The sequence below is a fragment of the Cavia porcellus genome, unplaced genomic scaffold (genome assembly GCF_034190915.1).
Source record: "Cavia porcellus strain 051 isolate PalLab524CR breed Dunkin Hartley unplaced genomic scaffold, mCavPor4.1 scaffold_16, whole genome shotgun sequence".
In the NCBI taxonomy this organism is placed as follows: Eukaryota; Metazoa; Chordata; class Mammalia; order Rodentia; family Caviidae; genus Cavia; species Cavia porcellus.
The window spans coordinates 48,478,294-48,500,609 of NW_026947499.1; the positions used below are offsets into that span (position 1 = coordinate 48,478,294).

A 22,316-nucleotide genomic window follows, 5' to 3' on the forward strand; every position below is an offset into this window, starting at 1 on the left:
GCAGGGAATTTTTATAAATTGAACATACCCATGAACTACTGCCTGTTTGGGTAGGAGGTCTTCAGTCCCCAGAAGTCCCCCCCCCCACCCCAGCATAACAGTTACCTGTCTTCTAGCAACAGGAGTTCTGCCTGTTCTTGAGTTTTCTATAATCGGACCTATGCAGTCTCTTCTTGCTTGTGTCTGGTACCTTTGGTGTGGTATTCATGTCTGTGAGCTGTCGAGAGTGTTCTCTGCAGTTGCAAGTCATTCATTCATGTTGCTCTGTAGCAGAATTAGTAAACATCCCTTGTAAGGCCAGACAGCAAATATTTGGCCTCTATAGGTCATGTACTGTCTGACACAGCTGTTCCATTCGGCCACTATAGCCTGCATCAGCTCTAGACAGTGTTGACACCGCCGGTCTTCTCTTCTCTCCCCACTGCAGCCATATTGAAGGTGGTGTCCTCTGTCCTCCAGCTGGGAAATATCGTCTTCAAGAAGGAAAGAAATACAGACCAAGCATCCATGCCAGATAACACAGGTATCTGCCACCTATTCCTGATAACTGATGGCTTTGGAATGGGAGGAGACTCACATTCTGGCATTGGTGAATGTCTCCCTTATCCACATTGATGCAATATATTGTTACAATGGTTCTAGCTAATTATAAATTAATGTTGCTATTCTTTTTCTGTGCCTAACTGATAATTAAGCAGTATGTATAAAGTTCTGTACCCTCTATAACTTCGGACACCCACTGGAGGTCTGGGCACACATGCCCTGTGGAATGGGGGTTCACACATCTCTGGGTGAGGGTGTCTGTGATACTGGTAACTGGACTAGGTTTTCATCATTGATTTTGCTCTTTTTTCAAACTTCACTACTGAAAGTTCTCAAAGCAGTGATATAGGGTAGACAGATCCTTAGGGTTCCGTGATGGGGAACCTTTGAGATCTTTCGATGATAGAAACAGCCCACCACGCTAGGGTGTCATAGGTTTGCCACCACTGTTAGGGTTTGTCTCTTCTAAAACCCTCCACACATTTGCTTGTTAAACAAGTCTTCGTTCCTCTGCTCCCGATGCTGGGGACTGAATCTCAGGCCTTCACATTGAGCTACATCCCTAGCTCTTTTTTTTTATTTTTTATTTTGAGATTGGGTCCCACTAAGTGATTCAGTGGTCCAGGCTGAGCTTGGACCTGAGGTCCTCCTGCCTCACCCTCCCAGAGTGCTGGGATCGCAGGCATGCATCACTACAACTGGCTTCAGTATTTCTTGAGCGCCTACTGTACATCAGGTATTGGCAACAGCAGGAAGCAAGATTATTCCTTTTTACATTTGTTTTCCTTTTGCCAGTACTTGGAATTAAACCTGAGGTCTTAGCACTGTGCTACATCTCAACCTTTTTAAAATTTTTTTTTAAATTTTGAGACAAGATTTTGCTAAATTTTGCCCAGACCAGGCTTGAACTTGTGATCCTCCTACCTCAGCTTCCCAGAGTGCCAGGATTACAGGCATACACCAGGACTGGTCCTTCTTATGGCACGTATGGTCTTATTGGGAAACAGAGCTTGAGGGCCAGGGATTTAGCTCCATGGCATAAGCACCTGCCTGGCCAGCGTGAGGTTGTGAGTTCAATCCTTGGCACAAAAACTAAATTTAAAAAAAAAAACAGAGCTCAGGTTCCTTCAAATGCGCTAAGGTTCAGGAGGTCCAGTTAAGTGTGAGTTTCAGATCAGCAACAGATATTTTTTATTACAAATTATTTCCATAGCATACTGGGTTAGAATTATACTAAAGAAGTATTCTTCATTATCTGAAATGTACATTTAATTAGGGATATTGCCCCTCATCCCCAGCCTGACAACCCTACCTGCTAATAACTAGTATTTTGTGTTCTGAGAAGGTCACTGGCCATTGTAGGGTTCCGGTCCACCAGCTCTTATCCACTGTGGCCCGAGCCATCAGCCTGGACATCGTTGTGCTGTTTGTCTCAGTCTTCACGGCTCACCCATTAGACCTTCCTTGTCTGTTACACTCCCCTGCTATGGAAGGTAATGGTCAACTCTCAGGAGAGACCTGCAGGGAAAGGAGTGATGGGAAAGGACAGTCTAAACTCACTTTTATGTCCACTATGCAAGTGCAAGCTGCTGTGCAACACCAGTAATCCTCACGTTCAAAAAACAGCTGATGGAGGGTTTTTAAAAAAAGTTTTGAATGCATAAAAATATACAATATTATAACAACCCATGTGTCCTTTATCCATACCTGGTGTTTGGGAATATATTTAGGGTTAGGATTTGGGTTATTCATGTTTAAATAGGGTTAGGGTAGGGTGATTCATCTTTAAAAGGAAAATGTGACAGAGTAGGTGACGTTCTGCCCCCTTGTTCTCCAGCTGGGTTCCTTCTCTTGCCTGTACCTGTATCAGCTGGCAACCAAAACTGTATTTTATTCCATCCCCTTCCGGTCTGCTTTTACACGCTCACAGATCGGTGTCTGACCCACGTAGATGCGCTTGCAATTGCACAAAGCTGCGCCTTGTGCTTTTCCGTCAATACTCGTCATTGTCTAGGTCATTCCTCAGCTATACTCACTCCCAGTGTGACAACCAAGAATGACTCCAGACAGGGCCAAGTGTCCTATGGGGACATAATCACCTCCAGCTAAGAAAGAGAGAGAGAGAGAGAGAGAGAGAGAGAGAGAGAGAGAGGAGTCTTTCCCCGTGACTGCTATCCAGGACTCCATTTCATTCAGTTCCCACACACTCCCATACACACTGCTGACACGCATGTCCTAGATCAATGAAGCAGACATTTACTGAATAATTGCTACGTCAAGCCCTCTACATGCCTTTCCTCACCTAATCCAGTTGATGAGGTATCCAACTGCTGACTCATAAAGCCAAGGAAAACAAGACGTCAGGACATCAAATACCTTAGCTATAGTCACATGATTTGGAGCCAGCACTGGTACCTAGATCTTCCTGACCCTGAGCCCCACATTGAGGCATACTTCCGGGCCCCCATGGCATTGCCTCTTAACAGAAACTAAGGGTGATGTCACTAGTGACTGTGGTCTTTAGACCACACTCATGCTGGGTTCACCACCCTAAGCCTCCCTTCTCCAAGAGCACCCATGGGTGCACGGACCACACATGTCCATGGACTAGGGTGCCTTCCTTTATGGGCCTTCTCTTTTGTGGTGCACTCAAGATGCCTCTTTTCTCTTCTAGCTGCTCAGAAAGTTTGCCACCTTGTGGGAATTAATGTGACAGATTTTACCAGATCTATTCTAACCCCACGTATCAAAGTTGGACGGGATGTGGTACAGAAAGCTCAGACAAAGGAGCAGGTAATAATGCTTTTGCCACGTATTCCAGTAGGATGTTCCATCCAACCATCCACTTGTCCATCCATCCATGCATCATCCATCTATCTATCTACCCATCTAATCACACACCCGCCTATCCTCCCATCAATCAGTTCATCAACGGATCCATCATCATCCCTCCATCCACCCACCCACTCATCCACCCAACCATACACAGCCAACATCTATCCAATGTCATCTGTCCCCTTATCCATCTATTCACCCATCCACCCATGCAACCATCCATCCATCTATCCATCCATCCCTCCACCCGTCCACTATTCATCCATTCACTCATCCACATATCTACCTTCCCCCTATTTATTCATCCATTTTGTCTTTAACCCTCATCCATCCAGTAATAGAATATTCTCAGTCCCATGTCAGGCTTTAAGGACACACTGCTAAACAAGAACAGCAAAGTCCCTTATTCGTGACCTTACTTTGGTATTTTAGTTATCAGTACAAGGTCTGACCTTAGAGATTCATCTGTGGAAATGACTGACTGCCCCTACACGATCCTGGGAGGTAACAGCTCCCAGAGTCCCCCTGCCTGGGGATAGTCCATTATCTACACACTCATTCCTTAGGTCTGACCAGTTTAACTGTTTATCCTTGGGCTGTAGAGGGGATCTACTTTTTAAAGGAGTGATTAAAGGTAGGGGGAGAAGAAAAACCCAAACCTCCAGCCTGCTCATGCACAAATACAGCTTGCTGGGAATAACTGTGTGACGTCGCTACCACTGCAGGCTGACTTTGCTATAGAGGCTTTGGCCAAGGCCACCTATGAACGCCTTTTCCGCTGGATACTCAGCCGCGTCAACAAAGCCCTGGACAAGACCCATCGGCAAGGAGCTTCCTTCCTGGGCATCCTAGATATTGCTGGATTTGAGATCTTTGAGGTAAGCTTGGTGAGATCATGACAGCTATAATTATGGTCCTCTGATGGGGCTTCTGCTTACAGAAATCATTATATTATGGAGAAAAGTGTGCAGTTGGCTACTTTAGAGTAGGAAGCTATTTAGTTAAGGTTAGAAACTTGAGCATGGGAGAGACAAAAATCCAATTGGAATGTATCGATCTGTGTGACTGAGACAGCGGAGGAACTGCTGGCTCTTAGAGACAAGATCTAATCTATCATTTCTCTTTTGCCTCCCCATATTGGCTCCATCCTCAAGTGGCTGTCTCTTCATGGTGGCAAGAGGCTTGCCACAGCTCCAAAAAGTCTCCCAGTGATGCTGGCAGGAAAAAAGGGACATTTTCCCCCTAACAATTCCAACCAAAATCTTGAATTAGGAGTCCCACCGACTCCAAGTTACTTGGTCACTTCCAAGCCAAGTACTGTCTTCAAGCTCGTGCAGTATTTCATGTAGCGTAGCTGTTTACTACGTCACACTTCGGAGAAAAATGTCAGAGGAAGAGAAAGTCCAGGAGTGATGTATATGCAAAAGACGTCTACAGCAGAATTTCTCTGTCCCTGAGCCTCCTTTTCCTCTCTGTGAAAGGTCCATGGTCAGTCCGGCACAGCTCTCTGTGAGACCAGGGAGTGGCCCACGTGGCTCTTGCCAGGCGCTTCCTGGGGCCCCTGGGCAGGTGCTCAGATACAGAACAGCCCTCTGACTGGCGCCTGCCAGGTGCTCACCCAGCCCATGTCGCGCGTGCAGGTGAACTCCTTCGAGCAACTGTGCATCAACTACACCAACGAGAAGCTGCAGCAGCTGTTCAACCACACCATGTTCATCCTGGAGCAGGAGGAGTACCAGCGGGAGGGCATCGAGTGGAACTTCATCGACTTCGGCCTCGACCTGCAACCCTGCATCGAGCTCATCGAGCGCCCGGTGAGGGACGGTGGGTGGGTGGTGGTAGCGCGCATGCGCTGCCTGGCTAGGACGCACGCAGAGCCACCGCCTCTGTGCGTGCTCTGCAACTCAGCTCCAAGACCTAAAAAGCTGTAAACTGTGACTTTGTAAGCTCACATTTGCATTATCCTAAAAGTATTTTTTATTCTGTTTTCCTCATTTTCTTCCTTCGCTTCTTTTCCTTTTCCTTCTCCTCTCCCGTTCATTCCCTCCCAAAGACTGTTTTATTTTCTGATATATCCCAAACTCACTATAGTATGTGAATAATTAATGGTAGACAGGTGATGATTATTTTGTAGTATTTAACCTAGAGCCTGTAGTATAGAACCTAGCCCTGAGCTACATCCCCAACCCTTTTTTATTTTTATTTTTTGTTTGTTTGTTTTGAGACAAAGTCTTGCTAAATTGCTAGGTCTCCCAGCTGGGTTCAAACTTGCAATCCTCTTGCCTCAGCCTCCCAGGGTGCTAGGTTTACAGTGGTGCACTGCCAACCTCATTCGTTGAGCAAAAATTTGCTGAGCATCTACTGTAAGTTAGGCTCCTTCCTTAAGGACTGGGGATGTAACTGTGAATGAGACAGACTCAAGCCATGCTCTCTTGGAGGAAGAGACTGTGAAACCAGACAAACTATGCAACTGAAACTTCTCATCAGGCCACCATGGAAAGTGACTTAGGAAGCTCAGCTTTGGACGGAGCAGTCCGCAAGCTTCCGGGTTGAGTCCAAAAGGGAAGGCTATTCCATCAGGGTGAATGGAATGTGCAAATTTGGCGATGTTCTAGGCAGACCCTCCCAGCCACAAGGAAGTGCTTTACAAAGAAATTATAGGTGAATTTATAAGGAAACAAAGCAACAAATTCTCAAGATTCACAACCTTGTGGTGCTCTGTGTTGCCCACAAGGGGGCAGCCATACACATTTCGGGGTTGGTTGATGTCGGCCTTCTAACCCCACCCCACCCCCATTCCATTCTATTCATTGGCCTCAGGGTATTCAGGATTCTGGGAGCTGTGGTAATGGGGACAACAGCACATTTTAGATGTGGGTAACAGCCTAGGGATGTCAATATACTTTTGGTGGCGGGCTTTTCCTGGTGAGCCTAAAGCCCAGAGGAGCCTCTGGTCTCAATGGGTCCCTTCCTGGCTTGTCTTCCACAGAACAACCCTCCTGGTGTGCTGGCCCTGCTGGATGAGGAGTGCTGGTTCCCCAAAGCCACTGACAAGTCTTTTGTGGAAAAGCTGTGCACTGAACAGGGCAACCACCCCAAGTTCCAGAAGCCCAAGCAACTCAAAGATAAAACCGAGTTCTCCATCATCCACTATGCGGGAAAGGTACCAGCTGGCAGGCCCAGGGCATACTCCGTTCCAGGGGAACCCAGGTGGACGGGCAGAGTGGGAGTAATCTGGGAGCAGTGGAACCCTCGGACTGCCTACAAATGCCAACGTCATGCAGCAAATCAAATCTCAACTAAGTCCTGTAGTGTCTAAGCATCAATTGAGAGATGAGGTTTAGTTTCTCTAATAGATTTCAATCCTGGTTGTGAGGCTGTTCTTTCTTGGATAGACTCTAAATCCTCTCTGCTATGAAATTAAACCAAACAGGAAGGTCCAGCTGGAACCAGGTAACCAACAGGTCTACTCTTAGGTGTAACAGAAACCCCCCTGCCACTGTCAGCCTGCTGCATCTGGGGGACTCATGATTGCTATCATCTTTGTCATTGTTTACATCATCATCTTGTCTGAGTTTTTAGTGCAGAGGAACTCGCCTTGTGGCACCCACATAGAAAAGACATGGTTTAGTCTACCTTGCAGAATTATTTTGTTGACTTCCCAGTATCCCCAGGGACAGAGAATGCCAGCCAGCTACAGCCCAAAGACCAAATATGGCCCACAGCTTGTTTTTGTAAATAAAGTTTTGTTGTTTACAGACTGAAGCTGCTAGACTAGAAGGCTCACCAAACTGAAAATATCAATCCTCTGGGCTAGTTTCCAAAAAAGCCTCCCAACTCCCACCTTATGTTCAAGGGAGTACATATTCCTTTAATCATATAGAGATAATATTTTCATTTTCCCAACGTTAGAAGGGCTTTCCGGTTTCTTCTCAGATCAGGACTCATCATTGTAACAACCCATATCCCATAATAACCCACTAGGTCTGCAATATCCATTGCTTTCCTTTCATAGTCACAGTAATCAAATTTAGAGTTTGGTTACTTTCAGTGTTCAAGTCAGGAGCTTTAGATATCCTCTTCCTATACATCCACATAACAAAATCTTCAAGTTATAAATATAATCCTTATCAGAGTGTGGAGAAGATCCCACACTTAATTTTAAAGCTAAGATTGTTGTCAGGCCCTTTCTGGGGGAGGGGGAGGCTAGGGAGGGCCTTGCCACCATTTGACACTGCTTTAGCTTTTCCTGAACTCACAGGCATTGTGCCAGACTCGGGGGTGGGGGGGCGCCAGAGAGAGGGTAGCTAGGAGGGTATGTGGAATACAGAGGCCCTCCCAGAAGTGCTCCTTCTGTTGGTGTCCTGTGGTGCACAGAGTCCTTGAGAGTACTGTGCTGGTCTGTCAGTCTCTTTTTGGTGTCTGTGGAGATCCATCATGGCTGACACAAATGCAATTTTTCTCTCTGAGGTCAAAAGACCTGGGAAAAGAGGGGAGGACTCGATCTCTGCCTTTATTATCTGACAAAAGTGAGGGTATCTGACTGATGGCGTGGCTCTTGACAGGTGGACTACAATGCAAGTGCCTGGCTGACTAAGAACATGGACCCACTGAATGACAATGTGACCTCCCTCCTCAACGCCTCCTCAGACAAGTTCGTAGCTGACCTGTGGAAGGATGGTGAGCCCCTTCCCTCTGAGGGTAGAACACCCTGGTTATCCACCTCGTCCTAGTGCCCCCATGTTGGCATTGGCTGGCAATGTCATGTTGAAACGATCACTCTCTTACTCCACATGGCAGCTGAATCCTGCCATCCCCTGCCTGGATCCCAGCAAGAAGGTCCAGCAGTCAGGGCTAGGCAGTCACGAGAAGAAATAGTGCTTTAGGCATGGTGAATTGGGACAGTTTTGTCTCAGCTCAAGTTTGAGACTTCATTTCATTCAGTCTCTGCTGTGTACTAGCTGTGAGGTCTTAGATAAGTCACTTGACTTGGTTAAGCTTCAGTGTCCTCATGAGTAAACTGGGAAGACTGTAACAGTTCCTGCCTCATGTACACTGTTCATGAGGGTTGTATTAGACTGGTGGGGCTCACCCTGGAGCCAGCTTCAGAATCCCCTGCTAAACCCAGCTTTCTCCACAGACACTGAGTCAGTGGGGCAGAAGAGACCTGGGAATCTGCATTTCTAACACATTTCTGTTGGTCTCGGGATCTCTTGCTGGCGGCCTTTAGAATCAGAGAGCACACGTTCTGCACAACGTGCAGTTGTGGTGACTATCAGGGTTGGGGAGTCTGCTGCTTTGGCTCTGACTCTAAGTCCCAGAGCACATGCCTGTGGCCTGTGGTTTAAGGACTGGCTTCCGTTATTTAGGGCATGCCCAACTCTGCAGTGACAGAGGCCATCCATGGCCCTGTGCCTGATCTGTGTAGCATCTGACCTGAGGAAACCTCCTGCCAGGTCTCCTGGTGAGCCCAGCTGGGCCCTTTCCTCACAGAGCCTGCAGATTTGTGGGACTGACCATCAAACCAAGAATGCTATTGCATGGAATCTACATTCGAGGTGCAGCAATGGTGCAGTCCAAGGCCAGAGGGCGTGGCGTGGCGTGTGCAGCACCTGCTGGGCTGGTGCCAGTCTCTCATTCCATCCTAGAGGAAAAAGAACCCATAGTAATAAAAATACCATCAGCGCCCACTTTGTTGAGCACTAACTAATGTGCCAGGATCTTATCTCTGAATGTTTGCTACACTCTATGCCCAGAACATTTGTGCCCAGGATACCGGGGTGGTCATTTACTTGTTTCTGATCTCTGCTCAAATATCAGCTTATTAAACAGACAACTCCCCCATTACCCTGTCTACTGGAGTGCCCCATCTCCCCCCATTATCCTTCTTTAATTTTTATTTTAAAAAATTTTGAGACAGGATCTCACTGAATCACTGTGTTTTTCAGACTGGATTCAAACTTGCCATCTTCTAGTCCCGGGCTATAGCTCAGTGGCACAGTGCCTGCCTGGCAAGTCCAAGGTCATGAGTTTGAGTCTCAGTTCCAAACTTACCATCCTTTAACTTCAGCTTTCCAGGTTTAGGATTTGGGATTATAGGCATGTGTCCAACCATACCTAGCACCTTCTTTATTTTTCTAAGCACCCATCATACCTGAAATACTGTATGCTTACCTGATCAGTGTCTATCTCCTCCCGTGGGCCATAAGCTGTGTGGGGAGGGTCTTTACATGATTTGTAATGTATCCTAGAAGCTTGGTATACAGTAGGTCCTCACTAAATACTTGTGGACAGAAGGTGGATTAAAGGCAGACAGGGAAGTGAGCACTTTGCATATCTCATGTGCTTTCCCTGTCCCAAGGGCAGATGCTATATTGCCACCAGGGTTACTCAGTGAACCGTAAGCAAGAACGGGATTGGCTCCCAATCCTCTATGGCAAGAGCAGGGGATATTTGTCCTTTTTGTCACTCAGGCACTCTTTGGATTTCCCACATGGACAGTATTTGGAAGCTCCCCTCCCATGCATCTCCCTACTCCTGCCGGAGGTGAAAGCACTGGTTGTCAGAGGAGAAGATGGGGGTGGTGCCTCCCAAGAGTACTTGGAAACTTGCAGAGAATGTTCCCCATCAGATCCTTGCTTGCTGCCTGTGGGCCAAGTCTTCCAGTTGTTGCAGGGTGGAGGGCCCTTGGCTGGGTGGGAAGCTGACGCCACACTTAATATACTCCCAGTGGACCGCATCGTGGGGCTGGACCAGATGGCCAAGATGACAGAGAGCTCGATGCCCAGTGCCTCCAAAACCAAGAAAGGAATGTTCCGCACAGTGGGGCAGCTATATAAGGAGCAGCTGGGCAAGCTGATGACCACGCTGCGCAACACAACACCCAACTTTGTGCGCTGCATCATCCCCAACCATGAGAAGAGGGTAAGGCCTCTGCTCCCGGGCTCCTGGCCCAGGGCTGCCCCGAGTGGTTGGGATGTTGCCCAGAGATGTCATTGGTGGACTGTGGGGAAGGCCACACTGAGGCCAACCAGGGTGGGAGGGGTAGAAAGTCGTCTGAACCTGGAGGTAAAAGAAAGCAAGGGAGAAAAGTAGTATATAGACGTCCAGCTATGGGCCGTTGAGGGCGTTAACCCACTTGCTCTTTCGTGATTCCAGTAAATATTTACTGAGCTGCTATTTGTGCCAGGTGCTTGGGATACAGTGTTGGAAAAACTGAAGACATCTTTAGTTGTCACAGCTGGAAGGGGCAGAGACCAGGGAGGCTACTAAACATCTTGCAGTGCAGAGTGTGCTCCCACTGTGCAGAATGACCTATCCTAAGTGTCCGTGGTGCTGAGGTAGTGGGAGATCCCAGCACCAGCGGATAGTCACAGTGATAAATTACAAGAACACCAAAGAGCCAGAGCTCCTGCCCCAGCCTCAGGGCTCAGAGAAAGCTTCGTAGGGAACACAACCTAGAAGAATAAGTAGGCATCAACGTGGCAAAGTGTGTGTGAGAAAAGGGCAACCTCAGCAGGGAGCCAGGAGAAATAACAGTGTAGAGGTGAGAATGAAAGGTGTGGGCAAGAAAATGCTAGGTAGGACATTTCGTGTGGCACGTGGTGGTGTGAGGTAGGAGTTAGGAAGATGCATGACGGTGTGTGCAGGTAACGGCTCAATCATGGAGTTCGGTGCTGACCAGATCTTGGCCTCCTGTTTGTAGAAAGCTGTGGGGAGTTTAAGCAGTGTAAGTTGCGGTCAGGTTTATATTTTAGATGGGATGAGGGGCTGGAGGAGAAGGTAGGACAGCAGGGAGAAGACCAGGTGTAAAGCTACAGTGGTTGACCAGGTGGCAGTGGAAATGTGGGCATTCACAATGGTAGACAGTGGCAGTGGAAATATGGGCAGATTAGGAGAGACTCGGGAAGTAGGACGTACAGAATAGGTGGTGGACAGGAAGTGACGGAGATGCTCTGAGGAAGAAGCTGAAGTTTCCAGCCAGGGGATGCTAGTGCCACCAAGTACAAGTGAGGTCATGGGACAAGCAGTGCCAGTGAAAAGGGACGGAAACCTGGCAAAGGCACATGACAGTGCCGTACCTCTCAGCCAAACCATGCCTGGTGCCTCTGTGAATACCCATGGCCTGGTAAGGTGGGTCTGGGGCTTGCTGCTCCCTGGGTCCCAGCCAGTGGCCATTGTCTCTTCTGCCATTGTAGTCTGGCAAGCTAGATGCCTTCCTGGTGCTGGAGCAGCTGCGGTGCAATGGTGTGCTGGAGGGCATCCGCATCTGCCGACAGGGCTTCCCCAACAGGATTGTCTTCCAAGAGTTCCGCCAACGGTGAGCCCACTGGGGCAGTGGGTAACGGGAGGGTGGAAAGACAGATGGGGATGTGCTTGGTGACTTCTGTCTTATATTTGAAGCTACGAGATCCTGGCAGCAAATGCTATTCCCAAAGGCTTCATGGATGGAAAGCAGGCCTGCATTCTCATGGTGAGCTCAGCCTGAGATCTTCCCCAGAAATCTGGCTCCAACCTCTTGGCCCTGCGTCACCCTAATACTTGCTACTCTGGGTTGAGACCATCCCTAGATATTTGTCACCACTGGCCTAATGGCTCAGTTGAAAATGGAAACTTTTCTCTTCCCTCTTCCCTCTGCAGATCAAAGCCCTGGAACTCGACCCTAACCTGTATAGGATTGGACAAAGCAAAATCTTCTTCCGCACTGGGGTCCTGGCTCACCTGGAAGAGGAGCGAGACTTGAAGATCACTGATGTCATCATGGCTTTCCAGGCCATGTGCCGTGGATACCTGGCCAGAAAGTAAAGAGAGTTTCCCCTGTCCTAAAACCTCCTCAGAATAGACCACTCCCATAAATATCAAGAGGGATTTCTGGCCCCATGTTCTAATTTATTCTCGATTGAATTACAGCTTTTGGTTGAGAATTGCCTCTACTTTATACATATGCACAAGCTATGAGTGCAGTGATGAAGTAAACCCACAGGCTCTGGAGTTTTAGACCTGGGTTTTATCCTGGCTTCCCCTACTTATTTGCTGATGGCACAGTTACAGTATCTCTCTGAGCCTCAGGTTTCTCCACTGGAAAATAAGCAAATTCATTTCTAACTCATGGAATTGTTCAGGAGGAGTCGGTGAAATGATGATTCTTGGAAAGAGCTGAGACCAGTGGCTGATTCTGATTTCAGAAAAGGTAGTATAGGGCAAAGGATCTGAGGAAAGAGCATTGGCTATACAGTATCTATATCTCCCATGTATAAATGACGTGAGCCTTGGAAGTCATGATGGCCCATGATGGCTCTGTTCTGTGAATCTTGAGGACCCAGGTTCTCTGATGAAAATCATACCCTATAGTGGACTGTATGGACAGGTTCAGTAATTCTCTGTCTGTTAACTGGGTGTAAGCCACACTTCCTCTATAGACCCCTACTTGAGTCAAAGTTATTCATTGCCAAGTGGACCCAAGGTGGTCAAGAGCAGATTTGGAAGACTCTCCAACAACAGACCAAACTTGCTAAGTTCCGTAACTAAATTCTCTGTTGCCATCCTTCCCACTTCCAAAATAACTGGGGCAATTCTAAAAGCGTACCCCTATCAAAGATGGCAGCCAAGCAGAGAAAATAGGATTGTGTTCGATGTTCTGTGTTTTCTCACATCCAGAGGCCCTTAAAAGTACTGATTTGGTGTCAAGGTTTAAGATTTATAAAATGCAATCAAGGAAAGAACAGGTTTGTCAGAAACTCAACTGGTGCAACCAGGGGCACAAGGGATCTCTGTGGGAATGATGGAATATGGATTTTTACTCTAGATTTTGTTGGGATTCCAGCTGAGTCCAGGGCATTCTGAGGTCTCACTTGCCCACTGAGAAAGGCTCTTGGCCTCAGATTATTTAAGAGGTCTGTGCTCAGACAGTATGCATGTGTGATGCTCAGAAGGACCTGAGAGAAGAGAGAACTGGAGCTGGAGAGAAGAGGGTACATCCTAGGCAAGTTTGGGCTACTACATGGCAGGATGCTGTGGACCATAGGGGAGGCACATGGCTTCCCAATCCCTGTCTCCCCAGGGCCTTTGCCAAGAGGCAGCAGCAGCTGACAGCCATGAAGGTGATTCAGAGGAACTGCGCCGCCTACCTCAAGCTGCGCAACTGGCAGTGGTGGCGGCTGTTCACTAAAGTGAGTACTTGGCCCCAGCCCCCTCTCAGAAGCCACGAGAGCTCCTCCCATCCCTTGGCCCCACTTAAACCCCCCGATGAGGGCCAAGAGGTGGCAGAAAGTGGGTCTGGAGCCGAGAGCTGGTACTCAACCTTTCCAAGCCTGAGCAGGTCCTCCCACCTTGGCCACGTGGGTTTTAGCCTTGACCTTCGTGCAGATGCAGGGCACTTTCACTTCGGGCATCCTTCATGTTGCCCTTTCGTAGCCACACCCACTTCCCTCTGTGGCCCCTGGCAACCACCACCCTGATCTCATTCCAGTAATTTCATTATTTTAAGTATGTTCCTTTGGGGGCTGGGGATGTAGAGTGGTAGAGTGCTTGCCTAGCATGCATGAGGCCCTGGGCTTGATCCCCAGCACCACAATCATGACAACAGCAATAATAATACATAAAAAGGTCCGACAGCATTTTGCTCAGTGTATACCAGAGAGCCCTCCGATTGCCACCCTACCCGTACTTTATTCTCTCCTCATTGTGGGAGGCCAAGGGCCTTTGGCATGACTGGTTCCTGCAGCCTTGCTAGTTAAATATGGATGTTGCACAAAGACGTGCTCAGATGCAGCAACAGGGCTTCCCCGGGTGTGCTTTTGAGCATACAAGTTGGCACAGACCTTTTTCATGGCATGGGTATTTATTAAGTGCCAGGTACATGCCAGGTGCTGGAGACACCACTGTAATCAGGCATCCTGGTCCCCTGGCCTCATGAATATTTCAGACAACTGAGGGACAAGACAAGAGGAATTCACAGGAACAGATAATGGCATGTTATGCTAAGCACCTGAGGAAAGCCACAGTGTACATCAGCAGGGGTTCCTTGTGCCAGGCCAGGGTGGATAAATGGGTTGAGACAAGATGGTGAAGAACCATGGGAGAAGCTGTTTTTAAGAAACCTTCATGTCCACTGATATATCTGAAAACCATCTCAAATAAGGAAAATTGGGATTAAGGGCGTTCCTCGTGACCTTATTTGACAGTGGCAGCATTTCAATGCCCAATCCTTGGCAGATTAGTTCACCCCTCAGTGGAAAATTTTTCAACTATTAACAAATGACGGCTAGCTAAAAAAAGATTGCAGATGCAATGAACAGCATGGGGTAAGAATTGTCTTGTGATTTTAAATAATAAAAGCAGAACATAAAACTAGGCAATATAATCTCAAGGGTTTTTTTTTTTTTTTCCTTTTTTCTTTTTTTGGTACTTGGGATTAAACTCAGGGCCTTCCCACTGAGATACATTCCCAGCCCTTTTTTAGTCCTAAATTGCTAAGGCTGGACTCAAACTCCTGCCTCAGCCTCTCAGAGTGCTGGGAATACAGGTATGTGCCACCAGGCTTGGCTTCAAGTCTATTTTGAAGGAAGCTTACAAGGGGCTTTGAGTGATGCTTTAGATAGGAGACAGGAGCAGGACTCTCTCACTTTTCTTCTTGGAGGGAATCATAAGCATTCCCAGGAGTAGTTCTCTCTTGGGATAGATCTAGGATGGGGAAAGGAGAGAGACTTTCTCCTTTCTTCTAGTACTTTTTTCTGTTGCTCTATTAAGCGTTCCTCAGGTTGTGGATGTGGCTTAACAATACAGTATCTGCCCAGCATGCTTAAGGCCCAGTGCTGCAAAAACAACACTGAACCAGGTCAACCTTGCCACTATTAATATTTTGGACTCAATGATCATCTGTTGTGGGTGCCTGTGTCATACATTCTGGGACATTCAGCAGTGTCCCAGACCAGTACCCACTAGATACTAATGACATTTGTATCATTCACTCTAGTGTTACAACCTGCAATGTCTCTAGACACTGCCCAGAATGCCCTGGATGGGTGTTGAGGGAAAAACTGTCCCGAGCTTAGAATTGCTGATCAGATCTATGATAGAATATATTTCTTTGGCCACAAAAAGAAAACATGGGTGTCTGTGTACCCAGGTGAAGCCACTGCTGCAGGTGACACGGCAAGAAGAAGAGATGCAGGCTAAGGAGGATGAGCTGCAGAAGACCAAGGAGCGGCAGATGAAGGCAGAGAGTGAGCTCAAGGAGCTGGAACAGAAGCACACGCAGGTGCGGCCAGGCGGGCATGTGGCTGGGCTGCGGGGAGGGCTGTGTGCGGTCCCAAGGGCAAGACAGGGGCTCCTCTCACTGGCCATCTCCACCTTGAGCAGCTGACCGAGGAGAAGAACCTGCTTCAGGAACAGCTGCAGGCAGAGACCGAGCTGTACGCGGAGGCCGAAGAGATGCGGGTCCGTCTGGCAGCCAAGAAGCAGGAGCTGGAGGAGATCCTGCATGAGATGGAGGCCCGCCTGGAGGAGGAGGAAGACCGGGGCCAGCAGCTGCAGGCTGAGAGGAAGAAGATGGCCCAGCAGATGCTGGTAAAGCATTGCTGTGGCTGCCTGTGGAAGGAGGCACATGCAGGCACTGGACAATACATGTACTTGCTGGACAGATGAAGAAGCCAAGGCCTGGGTGGTGGGGATGTGCTTCTGCACCAGGCCACAGAGCTAGAGTGGGGATTTGAATACAGATGCTGCTACCCTGTTTTCTGTGTGCTGCTACCCTATCTCCTGATACCAACCTTGTGTGAAGGGCAGTTGTAAGAGTCACTTTGCTACATAACAAAACAGTGCAAACTTAGCAGTGGAGGCACTTAGCTTAGTGATTCTGGCACAGAGTCTCTAAAGAGGTTACAGTCACAGTGCAAGCCAGCATCACAGTCATTTGAAGGCTTGTCTGGGCCAGAGGATCCATTTCCATGTTGCTCTTCCTCAGGTTTGTTGCCCTGAGGCTTCAAGTTCCTTGGCACAGGGGCTGGTCAGGTGTCCTCACCATGGTGATGGGCTACCCACAGAGTGATCCAAGATGGAGAGAGCTGCAACACCTTTCATAGAGCAGTCTCAAGTCATGCTCCATAACTGCCTCCTGATTCTGTCTGCTAGAAGCAGTCACTGAGCCCAGCCCATGTCCAGGGGGAGGGAAACTGAGCTCTACTTCTAGGTGGAATGAATATCAGTGTTTGTGGACATACTTCAGAACCACTCTCACACTCACTATTCCCATTTTACAGACAAGGAGACTGAAGCTCCACAAAGCAAAGTAGCTCACTCAAGTCTTTTACTTCCTCCTTTTAGAAGGAGACTGCAGTGTTACCAGGCCTGGCCTTCATGTGTCAGTTTCAGAGCTCCTTAATAGTGACTTTGCTCTGAGTGAGGCTCTGATCCCTTTCCCTCCTGACAAGGACCTGGAGGAACAGCTGGAGGAGGAGGAAGCCGCCAGGCAGAAGCTCCAGCTGGAGAAGGTCACGGCCGAGGCCAAGATCAAGAAACTGGAGGATGACATCCTGGTCATGGATGATCAGAACAACAAACTATCAAAAGTGAGTGGCAGGCAGAGTGTACATCAGACAGGACAGGCTCTTCTCCAGGGCCTGAAGGGCTTTGGGGAGATAGCACTTGCTGACCTAACAGCAGAAGAGCCCTGGGAAAACTGGGATGTGTTGGTCACCCTCAGCAGCAATCACTAAACACCCACTGAGGGGGTCCTGCTAGTTCTCGGAGCTGTTGTTAGCCTGGGCCCTCCCATGACCCAGGTCCTGTGTCCGGTGGCCTTGTCCTCAGGGCTTACACTCTAGTAAGACTGCAGAAACCATTGATCACCACTGTGCTGAGGGCCCTGAAGGAGATGGTCACCCTCTATAAGAGCAGAACACTAGTTGGTGGAGGCAGGGTCTCAGGAAAGCTTCCTGGAGGAAGGGACATTTATGTAGAAACCTGCAGAGGGAGGAAGAGTTGGAGAGAGGGGAATGTATGGCTTGCCAGCTGGCCTATGGCAGAAGTGGAAAGAGAGTCCCTTCACCTGAAGGCAGAGGTGAGGGACAGACTGTGAGGAGATGAGGAGTGGAAATTAAGGATCTTCTCTTCGCTCTGCAAAACCCTAGATTGCAATGGTTACAATGTGGGGTTTGTTTTTAAGTTTATACAGAAGTAACTTTAAGTAAAACATAGATCGTAAAGAAAAATAAAAAGCCAATGCCTATTTCTCTTTTCCCCCCAAAGGAGCGAAAACTCCTTGAAGAGAGGATTAGTGATTTGACGACAAATTTAGCAGAAGAGGAAGAAAAAGCCAAGAATCTGACCAAGCTGAAAAATAAGCATGAGTCCATGATTTCAGAACTGGAAGGTAAAAAGAGGTTTTTAGTGGATATCTTTTAAACCAGGAAAATCAGAAAGTAAATCCTAGAATAGCAGATAATTCCGAGTAGCAGGCTCTATCCACACTCCCGAATCTGCACACACTGATAAAGGTGCTGATCAAGGGGCCTGACTTTCTGTTGGGATACTAGTCCAAGACCTGAGGACCATGTGTGGGCAAATGTGTGTGTGTGTGTGTGTGTGTGTGTGAGTTTTCTCCATGGAAAAGCCCAAGCAGCGAGCTTCTTGCTGGGTGTGCCTCTGCTGGTGCCCACCTTCTGAGACCCTGGCTTTGTTGCAGTGCGATTGAAGAAGGAGGAGAAGAGCCGGCAGGAGCTGGAAAAGCTGAAGCGGAAGCTGGAGGGTGACGCCAGCGACCTCCACGAACAGATAGCAGACCTTCAGGCGCAGATCGCAGAGCTCAAGATGCAGCTGGCCAAGAAGGAGGAGGAGCTTCAGGCAGCTCTAGCAAGGTAGCAAAGGGTACAAGCTATGTCACTGCATTCACGAGTTGGGACCTGTTGCCAGTCACAGTAGCTGCCTTGCTCAAAGTGGCCCCAGGCCCTTGACACGGACTCGGTTGCCTTTGTCTTTTTTCTCTTCCCTCCACTTGCATCCTCTTGGCATCTCCTCATCCTAGAGTGGGGATGTAGCCACGTGGGCAACCAGGTCTTTCTTGTTTACTCCCCAGTTCCAATGTTCAATCCCCTGCTGAATCTTTTTCTGATGGCATCTCAAATGCCACATGTCTAAGGCTCCTCTCTTGGTCCATGGTCAGAAACAGACACAAGCCCCACTCCAGCCACGAAACTCCTTCAGGGCTCAACCTGGCTTCTCACACGCTACTCGAGCCTTCCTCACTGCCTCCCCCAGGCGAGGTTTTAATGTCCCAAGCAGCACCTGGGCAAGTACTTTGCTTAGAGCAGTGTTCAGCCTCTGTGAGAGCCAGGGAAGGGAGGAAAAACAACTGTGCACCATTCAGAAAGCAGCTGGTAAGCACCTGCTGTGGACCGTGGACCAAGCACCCTCACGAGTCTGGGGCCAGTGCTTGGCAGTCTACCCATATGTGTACGTGTGCACACACACCCACATGACCCAATTATTTTTTCATGGTACCACAGATTGAGCTAGAACCTTTGTACTGAGCTATATCCCAGACTTTTTTTTTTTTTTTGGAGACAGTGTTTCACTAAACTCTAAATTACCTAGGCTGTGCTTGAATTCGTAATCCCCTTGCCTCAGCCTCATGGAGTACTGGAATGACAGGCACCACCACAACTGGCTGTAACCTGCTTTTTATATCATTTTTGTCATCCCAAGCAAATCTCCAGGCTGTCCAACATGGCAAGTTGCAGTCCCTTGTGACTCAGGGGTAGGGGTGCAATGTGTTCTGAGAGCCTGGAACCATCAGTGACTGTTTCAGCCACACTGTGAGATCGCAGGGCTGGGGGTCCTGGGGTCTTCATCCTGGGGGCCTTCCCTGGCAGGCTGGATGACGAAATTGCCCAGAAGAATAATGCCCTGAAGAAGATCCGGGAGCTGGAGGGCCACATCTCAGACCTCCAGGAGGACCTGGACTCCGAGCGGGCTGCGAGGAACAAGGCCGAGAAGCAGAAGCGAGACCTTGGCGAGGAGCTGGAGGCACTGAAGACGGAGCTGGAGGACACGCTGGACACCACGGCCACCCAGCAGGAGCTCAGGTGAGGCGCAGCGGAGCAGAGACCACAACCACAGAGAATCCCGAACCCCGAATCGCGGGGCTCCTCCGGCTTGACACCAGTGTGGGGAACCCGTGGCACGTGTGCCGCAGCAGGCATGCAGAGCCTTCTCTGTTGGCCCGTGATCCTGGTCACCTCAGCAGCCCAGTGCTGGGTAACAGTCATTTTTTCTAACTAAAACTTTAGTATTAAGGTTGAATTCTAGTGTTGGCACATTGCGATAGATAAGTGGGTTTTGGGTTGTGCTTTGGGCACTCAGTCTCTAAAAGGTTCACCTCACTGTCTTACAGTTCACCTTCCTGGCAGCATTTTGTTTTAATGAATCAAAAGAAGCATTATTATGTTTAATCTTACTTTGTATCACAATAGTAATGCACAGTCAATTAGGAAATAATCTTAAAACTGTAGAAATGGAGGGCCAGTGATTTAGCTCAGCTGCGTAAGTGCCTGCTTGGCAAACGCCAGGTTGTGAGTTCGATCCCCAGTGCCAAAAAAACAAACAAACAAACAAAAAAAAAACCCCACTATAGAAATGGATACACACAAAAAGTCACCTTTAGTCCTATCAGTTAACATTTTTAAGTGATGTCTTCCTGGTTTTTGTATGTATAAATCTCCAAGAGTATGTTTTGTGTTAAACTTTAAAACAATACCCATCAGATTAGTCTTCAATTTAAGATTCACTGTAAGTAAACAAACAACAACATAAAACAGGAACAGACCATCTGCCAGATAATGAATGCTACTTGAGGGAAACGAGATCATTTATTCACTCAGCACACATATGGATGTATTTGGAGTCCCTCCTGCACCAGGGACTGTACTAGCTTTGTGTACCCCTTGTGTACATGGCTCATGCCCAGCTGGAGGACAGCGTTATATTCTGCTCCCTTCCTGCTGAGCCAATGATACAGAAAAGCAGTGTGGTGATTAAAGCCTTGGGCTCCGGGTCAGCCAGGCTTCCAATTATAGCTCTGTCACACAGTGGCTGTGACACTGTGAGCTCACTGCTTACCCCCACTTAGCCTTAGTTTTCTTATCTGTAAAGCAGGAAAAAGGGTATCCCTGCCGCTCGGGTTGCTGTGAGGATTGGATGATATACATAATCAGTGTAGCTCAGGGCCTGCCTTCTAGTGAGAGCCAGCATTTATATTTGAGAAACATTTTGCATTTCTCAGATATTCTTTCAGTAAGACTGTGCACATTTCTTTGCTAGTCCTGATAGAAATTCTGGCCAGGTAATATACTCCACGTTTTGCAGGTGAGGAAATTTCAGGTCTAGAGAGGTTAGGAGAATTACTCTAGGTCACATATCAAAGGAAGGGTGATGGGAGGATTTTACCTGTGGATTGTGGGAGAGCTCTTGTCCGTTAGACTTATCAGAGGAGACCCTCTGCTGCCCCGAGTGCCATCCACTTGTTGTTCTTGCCAAGGGCCAAGAGGGAGCAGGAAGTGACCGTGCTGAAGAAGGCGCTGGAGGAGGAGACACGATCCCACGAGGCCCAGGTCCAGGAGATGAGGCAGAAACACACGCAGGCAGTGGAGGAGCTCACGGAGCAGCTGGAGCAGTTCAAGAGGGTGCGTTGCGAGGCTCGTGACAACACATATATGACCAACATGTCAATGCCTTCAAACCATTGCAGGTTGAACCTCCTCACCCAAAAATCTGAAATGTGCCAAAATCCAAAACTTTCTGAATACAGTCGGACACCACAAGTGGGAAATTGCATACCTCATTCCTTGTCATGAGTCAGTCAAAATGCAAGTGTGGTAGCCAGGTGTGGTGGCACACAGCCATAATCCCAGCACTCTGGGAGGCTGAATCAAGAGGATCACAGTTCAAGCCGGGTCTGAGCAATTTAGTGAGACCTTGTCTCAAAATGGGGGGGGGCAGCTATAATGTGTATAGAACTGAGTTTGCTCCCCAGTATGCATGCACTCACGCATGCACACACAGTGTACTGAAGATATTGTGTAAAATTACCTTCAGTCCATGTATATAAGATATACCTAGAGTGTGATTTTTATGTTTAGACTCCAGTTCCTGGCCTAAAATACCTCCTTACAAACTACCTGCAAACATTCCACACTCTGAAGAACATGTGAAATCTAAGCCTTTCCTGGTCCTAAGCATTTTGGATAAGGGACACTCAGTCTATGTATGTCAGGGGCTGTGTGAAGACAGATCACAAGGTGTACAAGGTTCTGACAATAAGAACAGTGGCTTGTGTTTAGTAAGAACTTCCCATACCTTGTGCCAGTCTGCATACCTCGTCTCTGACAGGCACTTGGCAGTCTGCTTTCTATCACTGTAAGAACTGAGACAGTTTATAAAGAGGAAAGGTAAGCCAGGTGTGGTGGTACAGGCCTGTAAGCCCAACACTGTGGGAGACTGTGTTAAGAGGATCACAAATTCGAGCCCAGATGGGCAATTTAGCAACTTAGCTAGGCCCTATCTCAAAAAATAAGAAAAGGGTTGGAGAGGTAGCTCCCAAAGGCCTGGTTTCAATCCCCAGTACTGCCAGAGAGGGAGACAGAGAGAGAGACAGACAGATTGAGATTGTTATAGCTACCAGTTTTGGTAATCAGTTGGTCTGTTGAATTTAGGCCTCTGGCAAGGTAGTACATCCTGGTGGGAGCCTGTTGTGGAATAAAACTACTCACCTTGCAGCCAGAAAGTGAAAGGGAGCCGAGAGGTGGCCAGCATCCTGTCAAGAACACACCCCTAGGACCTAAAGACCTCCCACAAAACCCCACCTCTTAAGGTTCCCTGACCTCCCAAATGAACCATCCTGGGGGCCAAGCCGTACACATATACATCAGCCTGCGGGCGCACGG

At 48.3% G+C, this 22,316-nt stretch overlaps 1 protein-coding gene across 5 annotated transcripts in view; it reads left to right on the forward strand.

Moving 5' to 3' along the window:
• The window catches only part of Myh11 (myosin heavy chain 11), a 109,597-nt gene that overhangs the window by 68,436 nt on the left and 18,845 nt on the right, over positions 1–22,316 (forward strand). For all 5 annotated transcript variants that reach the window (XM_013141690.2, XM_003477792.4, XM_013141691.2 and 2 more), the window contains 18 exons: positions 428–523; positions 3,218–3,336; positions 4,104–4,256; positions 5,019–5,192; positions 6,368–6,541; positions 7,944–8,058; positions 10,109–10,302; positions 11,577–11,698; positions 11,782–11,851; positions 12,019–12,179; positions 13,439–13,547; positions 15,506–15,637; positions 15,739–15,945; positions 16,809–16,946; positions 17,626–17,749; positions 18,062–18,233; positions 19,248–19,460; positions 20,912–21,056. In XM_013141690.2, coding sequence (XP_012997144.1) covers positions 428–523; positions 3,218–3,336; positions 4,104–4,256; positions 5,019–5,192; positions 6,368–6,541; positions 7,944–8,058; positions 10,109–10,302; positions 11,577–11,698; positions 11,782–11,851; positions 12,019–12,179; positions 13,439–13,547; positions 15,506–15,637; positions 15,739–15,945; positions 16,809–16,946; positions 17,626–17,749; positions 18,062–18,233; positions 19,248–19,460; positions 20,912–21,056 — 2,618 coding nt within the window. The remainder of the gene's footprint in view (positions 1–427; positions 524–3,217; positions 3,337–4,103; positions 4,257–5,018; positions 5,193–6,367; positions 6,542–7,943; positions 8,059–10,108; positions 10,303–11,576; positions 11,699–11,781; positions 11,852–12,018; positions 12,180–13,438; positions 13,548–15,505; positions 15,638–15,738; positions 15,946–16,808; positions 16,947–17,625; positions 17,750–18,061; positions 18,234–19,247; positions 19,461–20,911; positions 21,057–22,316) is intronic.